Raw genomic sequence first — 20,786 nt, 5'->3', positions numbered from 1 at the left:
AGAGAATTTACATTGGTATTAGGAGCAAATATTATATAATTTATACAATATTTGGTTCAGGCAAGCCATAGTCTGAGTTATTCCTTCGTTAATGACAATGTAACACTAGTTCACTAGACCATTCCACATTCAATAATGATATGACATTATTTCATCCTAAAAATGTGATAATCACAACCTTTAGTTTCCTTATTATCATCTAAATATCATATCTAAAAAATTCATTCACTTTGAAGACCGTTAAACCATTCATATACGTCGAAAAATAAAAAATTTATGTAACAAGTAACATCCTTATTAATTATCAATTTAAATCCCTCAATAATCACACATAAAGTGATTTACATTAGGGTCCTCATGGGAGAAGGTCTTGGGTGCAACACCCATAGGTGGTGGGCAATGGGGGTGGTGGGAGTGGGGTGAGGTCATTATATAGGATAGTGGTGAGTTTCAAAGAAAGCGGTGGTAGGCTATAAGGGGGTATATTGTGTTTATGTCTGCACATATACGTAATCCAGGTACCGAACTCCAGAATTTCTCCCCTCATTAGGGCTAGAAAGATTCATAAGTTAAAAAAAAGTTCAACCATGAAGAGCGGCCAGAAGCCAGAAAGGTTCCCATGTGTTCCTGAATACAACCTCCAAATCAAATAATTCACTCAATTTAGTCTTCTCTTATTATAATTTTCCATTCTATCCAGCTATGTACTTTTTAATGTCGATCCTTCAATTTTAAAGGAAGGAATGTCTTCCAAAAATGACATAATCCTCACCATGAAACATTCATACCCTCATTAAAAACCAGAGAGCATAATTGGATAAGCATCAAAATCTGCAATAACTCGCTTATAAATACACTGCCCCATTTCTTGCCCTTCTATTTCAAGTGCCTGGGCCAAATATTTTATGATTTATTTGTCCTAGAACTCATCCTTATGATTTATTTCAGTCCTAGAACTCATCCTAATGATTTATTTCAGTCCTAGAACTCATCCCAAATGAACAATAATATTTTAGGACGTTTATCAATATTTCATTGAGCACGTTTATTAATGTTTAAGTAATAAACCAATCATTAATTTTTATATTCTTTAGTTTTCAGAATTTATCTACAAATTTAATCTTCCTAACCATTACTCATCAGAAAGACGTGCATGTGCAGATGTAAATTCAAGAAGGAGAAAGTCGTTGAGGGCCTCAGGGCCATGAATGCGAGAGAGGACAACATCGAACAACACCAATCAAACACACCGCATAAACATTGAGGGGTAATCGGATCAAGTGTTTACTTCTAATTGGAAAACGTAACCATCTTCATCTCTTTTATTAGAGTAAATTGTAGTAATGGTCATTCATTTTTAATTAAATTGGAGCAATGGTTATTCAACTAAAAATTCATTACTATTGGTCCATCAACTCATCAAAACGTGTAACTATGGTCATTTTCGTCAACTTCGTCAAAATTTTGTCAAAATGAGTTATCTTGGAAAGACCATTACTTCACTTGGATTAAAGTTGAGGGACCATTTTTCTAGTTGGATTAAAGTTGAGAGACCAATGGTAATGAATTTTTAGTTGAGGGATCATTACTTCAATTGAGTTAAAGTTAAGGAACCATTGCTATAATTTATTCCCTTCATTAAGTTAGGTATATAATTCAAGGAATGAGCGGATCCTCCAATCACATCCGTTCATCGTACACCGTGCGGCTAGTTTTCATTAGATAATGTTTATATTTAATTTTAAATTAAAAAAAAATTACAATGAATTTTGACCGCACGATATGCGATGAACGGATATTATTGAAGGATTCCCGGGATCCTTACAAAGAAAATTCGGAGAGGATCCTCACAAACAGAATCCGGAGAGGACCCTCATTCTGATTCAAGCACCCACGTTGATGATCATGATTGTGACTGTAAACTAAATAGGAAAGCGTGGCAAAGTAAGCACCCCATATCTTATTGAATTTAACAACTGAATGTGCGCTGAAAAAATTAAAAAGTACGTCTAAACCACTTAAAATTTAGAAGGCAATGCATAATGTACATTGATTCATAGTCACACTTGCCATAAAAACTCCACAGTACCTTAGTGTATAACATACAAAACTAAATTTAATGTATGACATACATTACTGAATTTAATAACTAAATATGCGCTGAATATCCAATTTCAATACGCAATAACTCTTTTAAGTATGCATCTAACATTTTCTTACCGTTAAAAGATCATCAGTTCTTGATGAAACGTATGTAGCACTGGCTTGTCGTTGAAATAGATGTAGCAGTGGTTTGTCGTTCCTTCCAAACATTTCTGCAAGGAAAATGGATGTAAAAGCACCTTTCTCCACGCATGCACAGGAAAACTGGTTTTCAAATGCTTCCTCTTCCTTGACATGTTTAGAAGGCTACAAATCTTTCTTTTTTTTTCTTGTATTCTTGTGGATTCAAAACCTGAGGCTCCCAACACTCCACCTGAGGCTCCCAACACTCCACTTTCAATGCTTCGCAAAAAAGCAGCTTAAACTGGGAGCTAACATGGTCGAGTTGTCAAATCTTTTGTCTATATTCCCCTCTAAGGACCACACCTGAAGGGAGATATATATATATATATATATATATATAGAGAGAGAGAGAGAGAGAGAGAGAGAGAGAGAGAGAGAGAAAGAGAGAGAGAGAGAGAAATAGAGAATTCTAGACAACGGTGAACTGTTAAACAGTTACAAATCTTTTACGCTTCTTTCATCCTTCCCAATTACTTTGAATTTCAGTAGAAACAGAAATAGCAGCAACATTAACTGTATCCAGTTTTATGAACAGAAAGCTCCCCATCATCAGAGACAATCAAAAATCAATCAAACCCCACACTGGGATGGATTTGCTTCCCACTTGTAATAAGTAATCTGGGTATGAAGCATGCATCTGGTCTTTATAATGATTGCAAATGTGAACAAACGTCCTGCACAGAGAATCTGGACAATTCTTGGCTCAGGCCAGGCCATGGTCTGTGCCTTTCCTTCATTAATGGCGATATTACATTATTTCATTAGACCATTCCTCATTAATAATGATGTGATATCATTTCACCGTAAAAATGTGATAATCTCAACCTTTATTTCTTTTTATTATTATCTAAAAATCAAGTCTACAAAAATTTACTCAATTTAAAGACCGTTTAACCATTTATATATGTTGACAAATCAAGAATTAACATAACAAGTCACATCTTTATAAGTAAACATCAATTTAAATCCCTCAATAATCACACATAAAGTGCTTTATATTAGGTCCTTCACGAGAGAAGGTCTTGGTTACGGCGCCCACAGGGGGTCGACTATGAGGGTCGTGCAAGGAGGTGAGGTCATCACATAGAATTGTGATGGGTTTCAGAGCAGGTGGTGGTACGCCATAAGGAGAGCTTTTGTATTTAAAGTCCGCACAGACACGTGAACTAGTTACGAAGCCCAGAATTTCTCCCCTCTTGGAAGCTAGCCAGAAAGATTCCATAAGTTTCATAAAAATAAAAAAATAAAAAATAAAAAAAAAGGTTCAACCATGAAGAGGGCCAGAAGCAAGAAAGATTCCCATGTGTTCCTTAATAAACCTCCAAATCCAATGGTTCAATCAATTTAGTCCTCTTATTATTATTTTCCATTATCTCCAGCTCTATACTATTTAATGTCGATCTTTCAATTTTAAACGAAGGAATGTCTTCCAAAAATAACATATCTCAGCATGAAACATTCATACCCCCATTAAAAATTAGAAAGCATATTTGGATAAGCATCTATATCTGCATTAACTTGCTTATAAATACACTGCCCCATTTTTAGCCCTTCCATTTCAAATCCTGGACCAAATATTTTAATTTCGATGTACATGTATAACTTTTTTTTTTAATAAAATTATTATTATTAAGAGGAGGGGTGAGAGTTCGAAACTATTAAAATGTAGAGAGTTTCAAACTCAGGACGCATGGGTGAAACCGCGCCCTACCTACTCAGATAGGTGATGGAAGAATTTCAAACTCGGAACGCATGGATGTACAAGTATAACAAGTAAACTGCAGAAAAGGAAAAACAACAATCGTTTTTAGCAGTTTTATGATGTATTTGAGTCCTAGAACTAAACCCAGATGAACAATAATATGAGGGATTACTACAGACGCTAGGTATTCTACCTTCCACCAGTAAATCTCAGTGGTTATGTTGTTTGTTGGGAAAGCTTTTAGAAACATTCCAATTGTCTTGACATGCCACGAGAAGAGGAGAGCTAAGTGAGAGAAACTTGCATGTCAAGGCGTATGTACAATATACTATACCTTGTGAGGTGAGAAGCATGAACACTAAACCCTGTAATCTTGTAAGAAAAGTAAAGTTAAACGATAGAAATTCGCTCTTCACGAATGAACACAACTTTATGAGAAAGAGAGACAGGTACGAAAAATGTATGAACTCCGTGACAAGCGAATTGTATCAGAAAGACATGCATGTGAAGATGTAAATCCAAGGAGGAGAAAGTAGTTGAGGGCCATGAATGCGAGAGAGGATAACATCGAACAACATCAAACACACCACACCAAACACTGAAGGGTAATCAAATCAAGTGTAATTCAAGTACACACGTCGAGGATCATGGTTGTTATTGTGAACTAAATAGGATAGCTAGCGTGGCAAAGTAAGCATCCCACACAAAGCTTAGCTACCAACCAAACCATGAATCTTACAAAATTTCCTTAGGTGTCGTTTACTAGTCCAGAAAAAGATGAATAGGATTTGCAAGGGTGAATTTGAATTTTCATTCAAACAGAGTAATTTAGAATATCGTATATGTCTCAGACCAAAAATAGCGTATGGACTCCCTAGTCGACATTCTAAACGAACCATTTCTGGCACGAAGTAGTTTGGCACAACCGATGGTTCTGGTTAACTCGTAACCGGAAATCTATTTCCTTAACACATAGGAATTAGGATCCGAAACCCAATTGAACGACAAAATCGAAACAATAGATTGAATGCATAAACCAGAAACATGCTGCTCATGAATGGAGCTTTAAACAAAACTTAGAAAGTACCAACATCTAACATCTTGATGTCTTAATTAAACGGAGTTGGAATAATATGACACCACAAGAACGGTCAACAATAATTTGATTGTGCCATTTTGGGTTTTGCGCTAACCGAAGCTATTGCATCGTTTGCCCCAATGATGGCCTTTTTGATCTCATCTGTATTCCAATCGAGATTGAACTTTCATTCTTACAACTATCGAGCATGAAGAGAAAATAGAAAACAATCTAGGGAGGAATTAGACTACATGAGCAAGTAGACCCCGCACAATCACATCCCCAATCCAAAAGCAAATGTAGTTCACGATGACATAATCCGGTGGAAGATTGAAACCACCGGAGCTACTCTCGGAATTTATCTTAATACATGAATTCTTAATTCCCCAACTAAGGTTTAAAACTCATCCAAAAAGAAGAACAAAAGAATAAGGCACAACACAGTATATGTATATACAAAAATATTTAGGCAGTGTGGTTCCCTAAGAAAGAAAAAGAATAAACACTGGTACAATCGAATATAGACTCGTGTTTCCTCATGTAAGAATCAGTTCTCCTTCTCCACTTTCTTAGGCCGCACTTCAAAGCCCCCACCTGCTCTCTTCTCTAATGAGTAAGGCATGTACGTACCAAGTATTCTATCCCACACAACAAAGAAAGGCTGGGAGAAGTTATACTTGTTTCCATAGAGCTGGTGATGGACATCGTGGTAAGCAGTATTATTTCTGAACAATGCATGGAAGAGGTTCCCAGGAAGCCATAATCCACAATGATCGTCCACCGTTTTGATGGTCGCAAAGGAGAAGAAGAATATGGAGGCCCGAGGAGACATACCAGAGAAGAGAAAAGATAAAGCCCCGCCAATTGTATCAAGGAGAAGTCCCTCCACAGGGTGATTGTACAGAGCTCCAAATGCATAGGGCACAACAAGTCGGTGATGTTGGGAATGGATATGTTTGTATAAGAACTTGTTGTGGTGCATGTATCTGTGCATAAAGTATTGCCAGGTATCCAAAACCACCATTGCAATAACAAATTGTCTTCCTAGATCAATGAAAGAAGGCTTTGTACCTGCATCCCCGCCATCATTTCCTGTCACCTGTCAATTAGAATTTTTTTCATAAGTTACGTATGTAAAATCAACAAACAAAAGCTGATGGCAGGGTGCTATCGATAAAGTATAAACACAATCTTTTAGCCGAAAAACAAAACTACCATATCCCAGCATAAATGAGGCAGAGTTATAGTAATGACCGTAATTCATGCATCAATTGGGACTTTAAGAAAATGGAACTCTAACTAAGACTTGTGAATAACGCTACATGCAAAAATAGATTGCAACAACCACAGCAGAACCAAAAGCAAGTGAAGAAAAGGTAGCACAATGCATAGTAAAGATTCTGTTTTTACTCCCTAAAAAAGGTTATCATGAGGAAAGCAACTACAATCTTGGATAGTAACAACTATCAAATTGTTTCGTGTAATTTGTGGGTCAATATTAAACAATAAGGTGGATGAGGGACCTAATGTTCTCCAACTAATGATACTCAATCATCCACCATCCTTTAGTGAAAGTTTGTAGTACTTATGACATACATTGAAGTGGAGCACCTAACTATTCAAAAGCTAAAACCTTTACAAAGTAAAATTTTCACAATAGTTCTTCAGAAGAAAAAAAAGACACACAAACTGACTGAAGGTGGCCACAGCTAGACTAGTTCTGGTTCAATCGTCCTAAACTGATCAATGAACCCAATTTTCTATAATCATGTTACACTTTCCTCATATGCTAACAACAAAAGGAAAGAAGCTTGCATAACACACAAGTCCATCCCTTGAAAACTCATACGTCTTCCACGGTGAAGCTTAGATTCCAAGATATGTCATAAAGCATGATCGCTAAAACAATACAATGCAAAGAGGATAAGATCACCAAAACCTAAAGTATTAGGTAAACCAACCAAAAGAAGCAGGACCTCCTGCAACCATCACATTTCCAACTACTTTCCTAACCATGTAACAGAAAACGACACGAACAATCCAAGGTATTATGCAACTAGGCTGCCGTTTATCAGCCTGTTTGTTACATTTTATTTTCTTTTGACAAACGATAGAGTTAGTGGATTAAATTATTAGTTGTTCGGGGAAGGGGGATCGGGGGATCAACGCGGTGCATAGGCATTAATGCTTTCTAACACCATTAGCCAGCCTGTTTGCTACAATTACCACACCATAAACATAACCCAGAAAGGAAAAAACATGTGCAAAACCAAATGATCAGAATTTATCCCAAAAGAAAATTAATCAAAATTTGAGCCTCCCAAACCAAACCAATTACCCACAAAAAAACAAAAAACAAAAAAAAAAAACCAAAACTTTCCCGATTCATAACCTAATCAAAATTATTACCTTCTGAGTATGCAAAATTAACCAAATTTTGCCTCAACAAAAAGGGAAAGGAAATTGAAGCAGTTACCGTGAACAGGATAATAGCGACAATAGCCTGAATCGTCTGCTGGAGAAGAACCCCTTTGACGACAGTTCTCTTGGAGACCAAATTCTTCTCGTCCTCGTCCTTCCTGGTGTGCAATCGGTACTCCTCGAACGAATCCAGCAGCACGTAAATCCCCGAATACGCCCAATATATCAAAACCGGGACGAAAGTTCCCAACAGCTCATCGGAAACCTCGATTCCCATCTTTTGATTTTTTCAGGGAAAAAAAAAAGACGATCAAGACGAAGAAGGAAACCCACAAATCCAAATTCGCATCAAAAGTTATCGATTCGAATCGAATTTTCCTCCAAATCGCCCTAAATTAGAGAAAGCGAGCCTAACCCTAAACTAAATTAGGAATTTTCTTCCCCCACCATTATTTTTATATTAGGATAAACTTATAAAAATAATAATTTAAAAGAAAAAGTGGGTCAAGTTTTCATTTTCCTGTGGGTTCCTGCGGGACGGACAAAAAAAGGGACGCCGGCGTTTGACTGAAAAAATGACGGGAAGATTTTATTCCCGTTTAAAACCCGACAATTCCACTCGGAAGGGTGGAGAGTCCAAAGTGCCCCTGGGGACGACGTGTCAGCTTGTGCTCCTTGGAAGGCATTTTGGAGATTATAAATTATGATACCACAAGTTGAAGAAATTTTTAGTTGTGACGGGAATACAAATGGTACATCACGTATTTTAATAGGAGTGGTAGAAAATTTTAAAATTTTTTAAGTAATTAACTTTTTAGCACACATATCTCACCATTTGTATGCTAACACGTGGTGTACCATTCCGTATACCGATCACATTGAAAAATCTCTCCACAAGTTGATGTTGATCGAAGAAAAAAAAGAGATACGAAATATGTCAGTAACATACACTAGGTGAACGTATGCTACTCACAAGGCATATGACGTTTTGTATTTTGATCTCATGTGATGGGTGAATCTTCAGTATGAACATTATATGGTTTAATTTGTAAGATGGTTTAATAAAAAGTCGTCAGCCAAATTAACCAAACAGCAAAGAGAGTTTGATAAAGTATATGAGGGGAGAGGCTGAGTTGACTGGACCCTCTACTTAAGTTTCTCTCTTGCTAGGCGCCATGTTGGTCTTTTTTAATTAATTAATTTTTTAACAAACAATATTATTTACACTAAGGGAGGAGTGGGCTTAGCCTCATAATATGCTAACAATAATATGGTTCAAATTCGTCTTTGACGATAAACAAACCTAAACCGACAAAGCAAGCCAGTGAAAATGCGAAGTATGAACTCGGTTGAGAGGTTGACTGCCTTCAACGACGCTGCTACCAAGGAAGATGACGACGACGAGTGAAAGTTGAACAGTTCTAAATAATCACAAACTTAATTAAACAAACAGCTAGAATTTAAGAGATTACATTGATTATCTTATTAGTTAATTTATGATAAGTATATTGATCAAGTGTTTGCCTATAATCTTATACCAATGGACTCTGCCGTTTTTCTTGATTTTGTGGTCTAGATTGATCAAGTGTTTGCCTATAAATAATCTTTTATACGCAAACATTACTGGTCCAAGTAGGTTGTAGTCGTTGAAGAGCATTTTGGAAATTTCCAAATTATAACCATCACCTGTCGAACACATCTCACAAAAATATAAAATTCTCTACATTTTGATTGATTTTGACACAATGCTGGTTTCATCTAACATAAGTGCGGTCCTAGTTTATCTTGTGTGTTAGGCAACGAGCATTCTTATGGTTTACCAAAAATAATAAAATTAAAAAAAAAAATTGCAAAGCTCCAATGAGTGAAATAAATCAACCCAAGATACTTGATGAGCAATGGCCATCCGCAACCAAAAAACATAAACTCTGCTTGTATTCATAGCTGAAATTTTCGTTACTTTCTATTGATCCAAGAAGGCAAACATGTATCGTCCTATACAGCCTCCAAGTTCTGAGTTTCGGATACGTGTACATCCTTCAAAAAGTTTAGGCTAGTCTGTCTGGTCCGCTTGCAAAGAACTGAGAAAAGCAAACACGTAATAGTTAGGTGTTTTTCTATCTCAATGTGAGTGATTGGTACAGAGTGAAACGATCTGAAGGGAAGCGCATTCAAACCTTTTGCCTTGGTTTCTTTATTAGATGTGAGGACTGAGGTTTTCCAACCCTCGTAGGCATGCTTTTCCATCTTTTTGTGCCGCTTGTAACTTGAAGGCTGCAAGTTCAAGTGCATCAAACAGTTGGATTCCATAGTTTTCACTTCTAGGGTGGCTTACTCTAGGGGTTGTTAAGATAAGTAGACTGATCAAGAACAGAAAAACGAAAGCTGTTTGACCTCATGCTGTACAGGCAGAGTCCACTCTAAAGCGTGTTTGACCTCAAGGTATCAAAAGAAATGGATGGTAATACCCGTCACCACAGAATTCACAAAAAAACATAATCGATATTAAAAGAGAAGCATTGCGATCCTATCAGAATTCTAACTATATTTCAAGTGTAGAAAATCCAGTTTGCTTCGATAAGGTAGTGGCATGTTTGCCATCAAATGTGGCCAACCGAAAGAACAAAAATAGCATGATAACAGGTCGCCGGGACGAAGCCTGCGAGTCTGTTTATGCGTGCTTATATAGGGGCAAGCATAAACAATGCCTTCAGCTCAGCTAGGAACCAATGTAGTAATTAGAATTAGGTTATCTGTACCTCGTTTCCTTCATCGGAAGAATAGCCACCATCCTCGAGTTTCCTTTTCTCCGGCAAAACATCTAGAAGCTCTGCGAAAAATCAATAAGTTAATGATGGAAAAACATCAAGTTACGCACCATGGCAATGTTATAACATAAATTCAGCAACTGACACCTACCTCGGTTCCCCTTCACATCCTTGGGATCTTTCTTTTCCTTTTCAGTCCCACAAACATCAAAGCACAAGTCCTTCATGGAAGTCAAAACCTGCAGAAGAAGCTCACATATTTGATAGATGTACACATAATGAAGACTAGAAACAAAATGTAGTAGGCAACAAAAGATACTCTTGCATAGTAGAAGGGCTGTATCTTACGGAAGAGAATTCAGTTTCAGATGCACCACAAAGCTCAATTAACTTAAGCTTGTCTACCTTTAACTGCAAACATATTAGGTATGACACTGTAATTAGCAAAAGCTCAACGGAGGAAATTACTTTCTTGCCTTGAAACCAAGTGTGTGAGAGAGAGAGAGAGAGGTCACGGGGATACCTTGTGTTTTTTTGCACACAAATAGAATGCCACAGCAATGAACACAGGTCGAGTGAAATCGGCACTTGCACGCCGAGAAGCTGGCAACGATGCAAGAAACCGAGTCTTGTAACTGAAACAGAACAGAATAAAAATCTACACTTAGAATGAGCCATCCTAACAAATTAACAGAACGCGATGCTCTCAGCAGCATTCTGTCAAACATCTAGCATGTAATATGCAACCCCATGAAGCAAACACATGAAAGTATACATCAAAACCCGAAAGAGATTGGCAATGAATTGCGGAAAAGAAATCAAATCTTACAGAGACAAAGCCTTCTGTACAAAGGGAATGATCCGAACACACCCAAACTGAATTGCCAGTTCTCTAACATCCAGCTTGTTCCTACACAACCACCGCAACACACAATCCAATCCAATAATCAGTATCCACTCACTAAACCGAAATGTCACATTGAAATCGGAACAAGCAAATGAGAAATCGAAAACCCACTTGACCCCGAGGCCATTCTGCATCGAATTGTAGGATCTGGTGTAAGCCTTTTCAGACATCCCACTCAACATTATCGCCTTTTTCCGATCGAATAGGAGCCCCGATCTGTAAACCAATTCAATCCGAAACAATTACAACCGTAAAATTAAGGTACGATACTGAAAGCCAACGCGATTGCAAAATCAAAAGCTCGATTACCTTGTGGCGGCGATTTCTAAGCAAATCACAGCTTTGCAAACCTCGCCCTGCGAATCATAAGTAAAATCGATAAACAAAATACCCAGTTGGGAAAATTTATCAGATAGAGATTTAGGGATTTTGAGAGAAGCTTACGACGCCGATTATGGAAGAGTCGAACTGGATGTCGCAGAGACGGCGGAGCTCGGCGGCTCGTCGGATGACGTGCTTGGAGTCGGAGAGGTCGAGCTTCCTTGCTATGTCGGAGAGATCCATTTTTTCTGAGATGGGATCTCTCGCTGATTGGTGGGTTTTAGGGAGGGAGGGGGAGAGAGAGTGAGAGGGTTTGGCGCTGCGATTGCCATTGCACTTGCCATTTGAGCATTCACGAAAATGGCGGGAAGTGAATTTTGCTGATTTCGCGCTTAATCGGTTACTTGGATTTTGCGCGGGTAGTTTTTGGCGCCGCTGCGAATTTTAAAATGATGTAAGTCTCGATTTACGGTTGACAACTTCACTTGATCTCTACAAAATATCAATAATTTTTCGTAAATTTTCATAAAATCTCAATTGACTCGGCTCCACGTGAAAAACTAAAAACTCAGTTGGAGAGTTTTTATTGCCTTTTTTTTTTTTGTACTGTTGTAAATCTACGTGATAATTTTGAAATGAAAAAAAAACACAGCTTTATGTTTTCATTTTCCGTAAAAAGGGAGATTGTGATCAAGCACTGAGGATGGCTAAAACAGGCTGTTGGTACCTGACCTTCAGGTGGAGGTCAATGGTTCTATAGTTTCTTAGGTACAACTAGGGTTACGCACGGGCTAGGTCGGGTTTAATTTTGAAGGGATCAGATCAGACTCGGGTTTAAAAGAAACGAGTCGAGTCGGGGTGGGTATTGTAAGATCTCACATCGTCCAGGAGTGTGATCCTTATATGCATATTCTCATCCCTACCTAGCACGAGGCCTTTTGGGAACTCACTGAATTCGGGTTCCGTAGGAACTCCGAAGTTAAGCGAGAAGGGAGCTAGAGCATTCCCATGATGGGTGACCCACTGAGAAGTTCTCGTGTGAGTTCCCAGAAATAAAACCGTGAGGGCGTGGTTGGGGCCCAAAGCGGACAATATCGTGCTATGGTGGAGTCGGGGGCGGGAAGTGGTCCCGCCCGGGCCGGGATGTGACAATTTGGTATCAAAGCCTAACCCTGGCCGTGATGTGCCGACAAGAATGTCGGGCCCCTAAGGAGGGTGGATTGTAAGATCCCATATTGCTCAGGGGTGTGATCTTTATATGTATATTCTCATCCCTACCTAGCACGAGGCCTTTTCGGAGCTTACTGGCTTCGGGTTCCGTAGGAACTTTGAAGTTAAGCGAGAATGGGGCTAAAGCAATCCCATGATGGGTGACCCATTGGGAAGTTGCTCGTGAGTTCCCAAAAACAAAACCGTGAGGGAATGGTAAGCCCAAAGCGGACAATATCGTGTTACGGTGGTGGAGCGGACCCGAGAAGTGTTCCGTCCCAGGCTGGGATGTGACAAATGGTATCAGAGCCTAACCCTGACCGTGGTGTGCCAACGAGGATGTCGGACCTCTAAAAGGGGTGGATTGTAACATCCCACATTGCCCAGGGGAGTGATCCTTATACGCATATTCATATCCCTACCTAGCACGAGGCTTTTTGGGAGCTCACTGGTTTCGGGTTCCATCGGAACTCCAAAGTTAAGCGAGTAGCGCGCGAGAGCATTCCCAGGATGGGTGACCTATCGGGAAGTTCTCGTGTGAGTTCCCAGAAACAAAACCGTGAGGGCGTGGTCGGGGCCCAAAACGGACAATATCGTGCTACGTTGGTGGAGCAGGCCCGTGAAGTGGTCCCCCCAGGGCGGGATATGACAGGTACAACATATTTTAAAACAAAAATTGGACCTAACCTGGCCCACTTGAAATGGGACGGTTCAGGCTAGGGTCCACGGGTTTTTTTTTTTTTTTTTTTGTACAATTCAATCGGTTTGATACAATCAAGGCCGTCTCCGCCCGAACCACCACTCGATAGCACCGCCTAAACTCAGATCTGCCTCTTTTCCCGTTGCAAATCCACCAATAGCTGATGCAACTGCAAGTTCATCCGAGACATAGAAACCAACCCAAAAAATTATTGCTTACTTTTACAGTTGCTTCCTTCTCTGCAAATCCAAAGAATCCAAGCAGCAGCATAGTAATGGAAGATCCTAAGAAATATGTGGAGACTAGCTTAAGGAAGGCTCCACCCAGCAAAATTGAATCCAATCCAGAATCGGTAACATGGTCAATACTGGCAGTGGCGGATCCAAGATTTTAAACTCGGGGGGTCCAAATAATAAAGGTCAAAAATCATATTGTTATAAAATCATAATTCAAGCATCCATTACGAGGTTTCATAAGTTACTACGGAGTACCTAAGTTATTGATTATCTAATATGGACCACTAAATTTAAAACACTGGTCAAATAAAACTCTCTCCAAACTCCCATTATCTTTCTAACCAAACACACCATTTTTCTCATTTACTAGTTTCCAAACATCCGCCTTCTCTCTCACTAAGAACACAGCTGCTATACCTCCACCAACCGCCTCCCTCCCCATTCTCCCGAAGCCATGGCAGCTCCACCCCCAAATTTCACCAACCCATGACAGATCATATCCATCTTTCTAACCTTATGTAGGAAATTTCACCCATAAGAAAAATTACTAAGGTGGTTGAAATAATTTGAGGAAATTTAGGCTTATGTACTGCCCTGCCAGACGACAGAGAAAGGTTGGAGGAGAAGTGGGTGGCACCGATGGATGAGACCATGGCAAAAGCAAGGAGGAGAGAGGCTAGAAGGGTCCTTATTTTCTTTCTTCTCCATGCGCGGTCATCTTCTCCGAGAAGAAGACAGCCACTGTAACCTGCAACTTGCACATACCTCATGTTCGAGTACGAGGGGTCCTCGGAAAATTTCTAGCAGCGATTTAGGATCAACCAACGGGTCCTGGGACCTCCCAAGTCCCTATGTGGATCTGTCCTTGAATATTGGTGTGAGGATCCCAAAATAGAAAGAGTATGAAATTCCACCTATCAACTTTAATAAATAAAAACACAGATTAAAAAAATTGGAAGAAAGAAAAGCCAAGTTCAGATCTTTATGTTACCTCTGACACGCTCCAACCTTAATATCCCTAAATATCATGTTAGGGTAAACATGTGTTGGCCGATACTGGTTTTGTTGTTGCACCTAACCATGTAGCACAGACACAGCGAAATAATTCATCATTACGAAACATCTATAGATTTAACGTGATAAGAAGTGTCAACGACTGAACTGCTATTGCCGGCTGGGTGTTTCAAAGAAAGGGAGACCAAGTAGCCATTACTATCGGCCTCCCCATAATTGCGATTCAATTCCGAACATAGTTAATGAGTATAATGCTCGCATGTTGAGGATACATTAGTACTCGGGACTTGTTTTCTGCTATTGCAATTGCACTTCCAAACCCAACTTTCTAATTTTTCTGAAAGAAGGGTTATTTATAGAAACTAACAAATTGTAATATTCATTTGTACAACCTCTATATTTGATCTAGAAATTTTAGGTCGCCTCAAATGTTAAAAACGACAAGTAGTGTTATGTTCATCCACTAGTTTTATTTTTTTTCATCCAACTGATAACATAGATGAGCGGATGTGCTTAGTAGCACTCTTACCTTTTAATGATGTATGCCCTGAAGCTCGAGATGATAATTGACTTTATTTATATTTTATTTTTGAATTTAGTAAATCAAACGAAAATAAGGAATATAACTAGACAATGATAAATAGGAAACTACGAACATAGTTGAACATAATGCTTGTGTAGGACTTTGTTTATTACTAAAAGGCTCTTGGTAAGACCGTTGGTTTTCTACAAAATTAGTTAGGCAAAAATAAAACGAAATAACTATAATTTTGTACCTATCGACGCTGCCATGGAAGGTTGCTTGATGAGATGCTATCACGGCGGCGCCCTATTCAAAACCCTCAAGCCCCTCTCTTTAAACCTCCCCAGAAACTCCATTCGCTGCTCTTCCATGTCCGTCTACTCCGGCGGAGGAGGAGGATCGGCTCTTAGTCGCAAGGTCTACGACGCATTGCTGTTAGACGCCGGAGGCACTCTGTTGCAGTTGGCGAAGCCAGTCGAAGATGTCTACGCTTCCATCGGAACCAAATACGGTGTCGTATCGAAATCCCACTCTTCAATTTCCCATCAAAATTAAAAAATTGGAGCCAAATTCAAAGAACCCATTTTTTTTAATTTTAATTTTTATTTTCTGCAGGTGTGACTGCAACTCCAGCTGAAATCAAGCAGGGATTCAGAAGAGCATTTTCTGCTCCTTGGCCTCAGAAGCTGCGTTACCAGGTTCTTAAATTGGTTTAATTTTAATTTCTGCGAATAATTCAAAACTAGTGTGACTAATTAGTTGTTTTGGATACTAATAAGGCTATAATTAATCGATAATTATAGGGAGATGGGAGGCCATTTTGGAAACTTGTTGTGTCCGAAGCCACTGGTTGTTCTAATCTTGATTATTTCGAACAAGTTTATGAGGTAATTACAATGATTATATATTCCCAAAGATTGAAGCTTTTGAAGCGAATTGCTTTGTAGGAAGCGCTAATGGTAATACGCGATTTTCCTTGAAGGAAAGCGTTGAAATTTTTGTTAGTTCATCGTTAGAAGTGCTTTTGGTTGTCGGAAAGTACTTTTAGCTCTTCCAGAAGTAGTCTAAACCGACCATGGTTATGATATTGTTGATGATTTTGGTTGTTTTTATCAGTACTATGCTAAAGGCGACGCATGGCGTCTTCCAGATGGAGCTTATGAAACAATGCTGCTTCTCAAAGAGGCTGGAGTTAAGCTGGCTGTTGTATCCAATTTCGATTCCCGCTTACGGAAGCTACTTGAGGACCTTAATGTTTTGCATCTGTGAGCATCCGGGCTAGTCCGTTGGATTCGTGGTGCACAGGTGTAGGGTTTCTTCGTTTCTTTTATGTGAAGAGAAAAAGCATTTCTCAAGCTTTTGTTTGCAGGTTTGATTCCGTTATCATATCTTTAGAAGTTGGGTATGAGAAACCAGATGCAGGTATATTCGAAGCCGCTTTAGGTATGCATAGCAATGTCGTCGTAGAGGTCAAGATTTGTTCTTACAATTTAAAAGTACACTTCGAAGCTACTCTCTAAGTCCGTCTGTTGTTGCAGATCAAGTACGTGTGGACGCTGGCAAAGCGGTACATGTTGGCGACGACAAAATTGCAGATAAGGATGGGGCCAATGCCATTGGAATTGATTGCTGGTAAGAGTTCTTCGCAGTACAAATAGAATTTGTCCGGTGACCTCTTGGTGCTAACTGTTAGGACGTTTCATCAATGTCGCACTATACAAAACATAGCTGTATTCGATACTACTTACCCTTGATTTGAATAAGCAGGTTATGGGGCCTAGATGTGAAGGCATTCTCCGACATTCAAAATCGCATTCTCATTTCAGAGTCTCAGCTTGCGAAGGACTAGGTACCACACTGCATTTTTGTTGATTGTAAATTCAAGCTTGCTCGATCCTCATTTGTTCTTTGTTTTCAGGTACCGCACTGTGAATCCCAAGCAGTGTCTTCGGCTCCAACTGATCGATTGACATAATAATTCATTTAACTAGTGATATTACTGGAAAGGAAAATATCATCCGATCAGCTCAAACAGTGAATGTTTCAAGTGGAAATAAATGGATATCCATTGAACATCAATGGAGCTTACAGAGATCAGAACAACGTTACATTTGCCCTAGCCGAGGTACAATTTTCAGTTGTAAATGCTAGGACAACAATGGAATGATTTCGTTAAGCAAGATACCGATACAATTTTCTGTCTACATTGTCCCGTTCCAAGAATTCCCGCTCAATAAGAGACTCAATCCGCTTCTTAACCTCCGTTGGGTTGGCCAGGAATCGAGATTGCAACTGCTTTGTGACCTCGGATATTACGTTGTTATGATCCAGAGTCCTCCTTGATTTCATGATCCTCACAATCGCAGCTTCGATCTGGGGCTTCCTGTCCTCCTCCACTCTCTGCCGAGTCTCTTGTTTTTCAGGTTCTGATTCCTTCTGTGCAACCACAGTTCCTATCTTCACCTTATATAACTTACTCGTGAACTTGTCATTAACGAAAAAAGCATCGTCCTCACCAATGTCTTTACTCATAGGCTCTTTCCGAAGAACATTCTTTCCCTTCACACAAGCCATGGATTGCAGACATCTCTTCAAATCTAAAGCAGGAATCTCCGTCGCCTGCTCAATCTCCTTATAGTTAAGCCGATCGGCATTATTGAACAGCATTAGGACACACATTTGGTAAGTGGAGACATTCAACTCATGCCTCTGGCCTTTCCCGAAGGTAGCCTTTATATCCGCCGTGCCCATGTTAGTCTGCCAGGACAATCTCCGGCCTGTATGCGTCCCGAGGTAATACGAACGGAACTTCTCACGGAGTTCTGACATCTCTAACGGAAGGTTGCATGTCACACTAGGTTGAGTTGGCCAGGACCCTGTCGTCAGAACCTGGACAGTCAATGTAGGGCCATCCCCTAGCTCGGGATGACTTGCATAAAACCCTTGCATTGTATCCTGGGCAGTTTTCATGTCTGTAAACATGCCCTCTAATTTTGAAGTAAATTGGTATCCGCATTCGGTCTTGAGCTTAACTATCAAACTTCTCTCTGCCTCGTCGGAGACAGTTTTACCGGACAAAAGCCGCTTTGCCAAATGCTGTTTATAGTACTTTTCGAATACGTCTTTCTCCTGCAAGTAACGGAACAACATCATCACCTTGTCGAGAATAATTTCTACATCCTCCTCGCTGACCCCCTCTAAACCTTTGCGGAGTTTGTCATCAACGAACAGTGAGATGAACTCAGGCGAACGGTTGTTGAGATTAATGAAGTACTCGAAAGAGGAATTCAAAGCATTTAGGAATGTCTTGTCATTGTTAAAAGACAATCTAATGATGCTATCGTACTTATCCTTCTCATCCAAGAGCCTTTGGACAAATTCCACCGGATCTTTCAACGTTTCCGGATCACTAACCAGCTGTTTACCGGTTTCCCTGATGTGGGAAGTCATCACTTCTCGTATTGTTGAGAGACCGTTGGCAACCCGACGGAACAAGTTGTACATTCTTCCAAGGTCTTCGTACTCATCATCAAGAAGCATGTTCACCAAACCTGAATTCTCCATGTGTACTAATCTCAGCATGTGGTTTGCAATCATCTCCTTCTCCACCACGTTCGTTATCTTGGCTTCACTCTTGGCATCCAAGTAATGTGTCACCCTCTCCAGTTCCTCATTCAGGCGCCTCTCGGCCTGCTGCAGATAATCTCCACAATCACAGCACTCGATAAATTTTTGAGACTCACCCTTGTAAAATTCAGCTGAAACCTCGAGAAAATGATTCTCAAAGTCGTCCTGGTAAACTGAAGGACCTAAATCCATAAGCATCTTGATTATATTCCTCATCAAACCACGGTTGATAACATCACCTGTTCTTTCTCTCAGCACTAGTTCAAGAAGTGTATTTAGAAGCCTCGTCTGAATCTTGCTAGAGTGGACAATGTTGTCTCTCCAAAGGTTCAGCCCAAGCTCGTGAACTGGGGTTTTCTGGGTGCTCGGAATGTAAGTCCTGTCCATGTACATCAGAATGTCTCGAATCATTTGCAACGCCTTGTTGTGTTCAGTCCATTTCTTATTCATTTCTTCAAGAAACATTCCACCCTGAGCGGATTCAATCGATTTAGATATCTCTTTGAGATGAGAAGTCATGGTCGTAACCAGCCCCGAGTAAAGCTTCTCGCCGAATTTGTGAAGCACCATATTGTAGGCATTTCTAAATCCATAAAATAACCAGAGCATAGTTTAGCAACATGAGAATCAGTTCTCATTTTCACAATAAGAAGCGAAATCACATTCTTTCTTATCAATTCACATTTAGGCATGTTTGGACTGCTTCCGCATGAACCAAAAGCGCTGTCTGATACATTTGGCAGGCCAAATTAGAAGTGCTTCTGGTCAGTAAAAGTGCTTTAAGGAGGAAAGGCTGCCTCAAGCACTAGAACTTCCAAGTGAAAGTGCTTCTCCAGAAAGGCCTTAAAATTTAGGGCCATTTGCTGAAATTATCAGTTTATAATATTTGGTTGCAGAAATGATCATTTTTTACATGTCGTCATTATATCATCGTTGTGTCATTGACATATGATCAATATGTCGTTGTGACTAAAATCGGATCATTTCTGCAACCAAATGTCAAAAACTAATCATTCCAGCCAATTGCCCCAGGATTTAATATGTTCTTGACGTTATTGTAATAAAAACACTTGTAGCATAACTGCTTATTCAAACAAGTGCTTTCTACAGCAAGGTTATTTTCATTTCATTCAAACATATTCGGCATCAAAACACTCAGAACCTAATTTAGCTCTTCCTTCACAAATACTCAATCTATTCCCGGATCGAATGCATCGAAACAAAAACGATGAAAGCAAATTTAGCAAATTTATATTAACAAATCAACAAAATCTAAAATCTCCAACAAAATCAAAGCAATTTAAAACAACAAATACAGATACATGAAATTAAGAGGAGGGTGAGGGAGCGAGCGAACCTGTAAAGCTCTTCGAAGCTGAGGCCACTAGCATTGTGATTGTAAATCTCGCGGATTGCGTGCTCCAGAACCTTCCACGTCTTGTCAGCGTATTTCGGATCCACCACCACTCTGTGCTTGAAGGCCTCTATCTGAAAATTCCGCTTCTTCTGGTTACTCATCGGATTCTATTTCCGATTTCGGTATCGCCGCGTGACTGTGGCGTTGAAAATTCCTCTGCTTTTGGTTTGATGGAGGCGAGCGGAGGGAGGGAGGAGACCCGCGGTGATTGGAGCTTTTGATTTGATTTGCCGCGTGACAGTGACGTTGAAAAGGATTGAAGCGAAATTGATTGGATGATGGAGGGGAGGGCATTTAAAGCTTTGTATTAATCATTGAGGGATTATTGATTAATTAAGTTAATTAATAAAAATATAAAAAGTTGAAGGGTGTGGGAGGAGGAGAAGCAAAAGCAGGGGTGGCTTGTGCGGGCTGGTTTGGGTTTGGGACGATGCCATTTGATTTCGTTTTTGGTTTTGCTGTTGGAGAAAGATCGAGTTTTGGTATTTTCTTTCGTACTTTTCTCGTTAAGTTACGAAACGTTTCGCCGTTGCGATCGTTGGTAGGTTTTAACCGCACGTTTGTTTCGTTTCGTTTC

The 20,786-nt window shown here is 39.7% G+C and overlaps 4 protein-coding genes and 1 long non-coding RNA gene across 9 annotated transcripts; 1 reads left to right on the top strand and 4 right to left on the bottom strand.

Annotated features, from left to right (window-relative positions):
* Positions 1 to 1,937: 1,937 nt before the first annotated feature.
* On the bottom strand, positions 1,938 to 4,686 carry LOC148692028 (uncharacterized). Its single transcript, XR_015955032.1, has 2 exons — positions 4,182 to 4,686; positions 1,938 to 3,489 (listed from the first exon to the last, which is right to left on the bottom strand). It is a non-coding gene; the product is annotated as an uncharacterized LOC148692028 (long non-coding RNA).
* Positions 4,687 to 5,495: 809 nt separating this feature from the next.
* LOC137737376 (sphinganine C4-monooxygenase 1) lies at positions 5,496 to 8,145 on the bottom strand. Its single transcript, XM_068476830.2, has 2 exons — positions 7,543 to 8,145; positions 5,496 to 6,165 (listed from the first exon to the last, which is right to left on the bottom strand). The coding sequence occupies exons 1-2, from the start codon at positions 7,762 to 7,764 to the stop codon at positions 5,614 to 5,616; spliced, it is 774 nt and encodes a 257-aa protein (XP_068332931.1). The 5' UTR covers positions 7,765 to 8,145; the 3' UTR covers positions 5,496 to 5,613.
* A 1,234-nt stretch (positions 8,146 to 9,379) lies between these two features.
* On the bottom strand, positions 9,380 to 11,839 carry ORC6 (origin recognition complex protein 6). Its single transcript, XM_068478069.2, has 10 exons — positions 11,607 to 11,839; positions 11,472 to 11,518; positions 11,274 to 11,378; positions 11,085 to 11,165; positions 10,779 to 10,890; positions 10,604 to 10,666; positions 10,407 to 10,494; positions 10,247 to 10,317; positions 9,665 to 9,761; positions 9,380 to 9,568 (listed from the first exon to the last, which is right to left on the bottom strand). The coding sequence occupies exons 1-10, from the start codon at positions 11,724 to 11,726 to the stop codon at positions 9,483 to 9,485; spliced, it is 870 nt and encodes a 289-aa protein (XP_068334170.1). The 5' UTR covers positions 11,727 to 11,839; the 3' UTR covers positions 9,380 to 9,482.
* A 3,481-nt stretch (positions 11,840 to 15,320) lies between these two features.
* On the top strand, positions 15,321 to 19,371 carry LOC137737184 (uncharacterized). 5 transcript variants are annotated; one of them, XR_015954896.1, is made up of 9 exons: positions 15,321 to 15,676; positions 15,781 to 15,863; positions 15,969 to 16,052; positions 16,282 to 16,430; positions 16,535 to 16,608; positions 16,704 to 16,797; positions 16,933 to 17,014; positions 17,084 to 17,588; positions 17,700 to 19,371. XR_015954896.1 is itself a non-coding variant. In XM_088682924.1 (8 exons), the coding sequence occupies exons 1-7, from the start codon at positions 15,433 to 15,435 to the stop codon at positions 17,012 to 17,014; spliced, it is 792 nt and encodes a 263-aa protein (XP_088539050.1). In that variant the 5' UTR covers positions 15,321 to 15,432; the 3' UTR covers positions 17,084 to 19,371. The 5 variants fall into 5 exon arrangements, 4 of the variants coding, with proteins under 4 accessions (XP_088539050.1, XP_068332686.1, XP_088539051.1 ...); XM_088682924.1 differs by having other exon boundaries at positions 15,799 to 15,863; positions 17,084 to 19,371; XM_068476585.2 differs by having other exon boundaries at positions 17,084 to 19,371.
* LOC137737183 (cullin-3A) lies at positions 17,207 to 20,765 on the bottom strand. The gene is made up of 2 exons (XM_068476584.2): positions 20,150 to 20,765; positions 17,207 to 19,375 (listed from the first exon to the last, which is right to left on the bottom strand). Exons 1-2 carry the CDS (start codon positions 20,308 to 20,310, stop codon positions 17,338 to 17,340), a joined length of 2,199 nt encoding a protein of 732 aa, XP_068332685.1. The 5' UTR covers positions 20,311 to 20,765; the 3' UTR covers positions 17,207 to 17,337.
* Between the last annotated feature and the right edge of the window lie 21 nt (positions 20,766 to 20,786).

The sequence above is a fragment of the Pyrus communis genome, chromosome 13 (assembly GCF_041283825.1).
Source record: "Pyrus communis isolate YQ-2024b chromosome 13, ASM4128382v1, whole genome shotgun sequence".
Taxonomy (NCBI): domain Eukaryota; kingdom Viridiplantae; phylum Streptophyta; class Magnoliopsida; order Rosales; family Rosaceae; genus Pyrus; species Pyrus communis.
The sequence above is the reverse complement of the archived record's forward strand: the minus strand, read 5'-3'. Positions and strand labels throughout refer to the sequence as shown.

Coding starts and splice junctions, on each gene's coding strand:
- LOC137737184 (XM_068476585.2), top strand. CDS start 15,433: ATGGAAGGTTGCTTGATGAGATGCTATCACGGCGGCGCCCTATTCAAA. Junction 15,677..15,780: donor TTCCATCGGAACCAAATACG/GTGTCGTATCGA, acceptor TATTTTCTGCAG/GTGTGACTGCAACTCCAGCT. Junction 16,053..16,281: donor ATTTCGAACAAGTTTATGAG/GTAATTACAATG, acceptor TGTTTTTATCAG/TACTATGCTAAAGGCGACGC.
- ORC6 (XM_068478069.2), bottom strand. CDS start 11,726: ATGGATCTCTCCGACATAGCAAGGAAGCTCGACCTCTCCGACTCCAAG. Junction 10,495..10,603: donor CTGAAACTGAATTCTCTTCC/GTAAGATACAGC, acceptor CTTCTTCTGCAG/GTTTTGACTTCCATGAAGGA. Junction 10,318..10,406: donor GGATGTGAAGGGGAACCGAG/GTAGGTGTCAGT, acceptor GATTTTTCGCAG/AGCTTCTAGATGTTTTGCCG.
- LOC137737376 (XM_068476830.2), bottom strand. CDS start 7,764: ATGGGAATCGAGGTTTCCGATGAGCTGTTGGGAACTTTCGTCCCGGTT. Junction 6,166..7,542: donor TCGCTATTATCCTGTTCACG/GTAACTGCTTCA, acceptor TCTAATTGACAG/GTGACAGGAAATGATGGCGG.
- LOC137737183 (XM_068476584.2), bottom strand. CDS start 20,310: ATGAGTAACCAGAAGAAGCGGAATTTTCAGATAGAGGCCTTCAAGCAC. Junction 19,376..20,149: donor AGCTTCGAAGAGCTTTACAG/GTTCGCTCGCTC, acceptor TTATGGATTTAG/AAATGCCTACAATATGGTGC.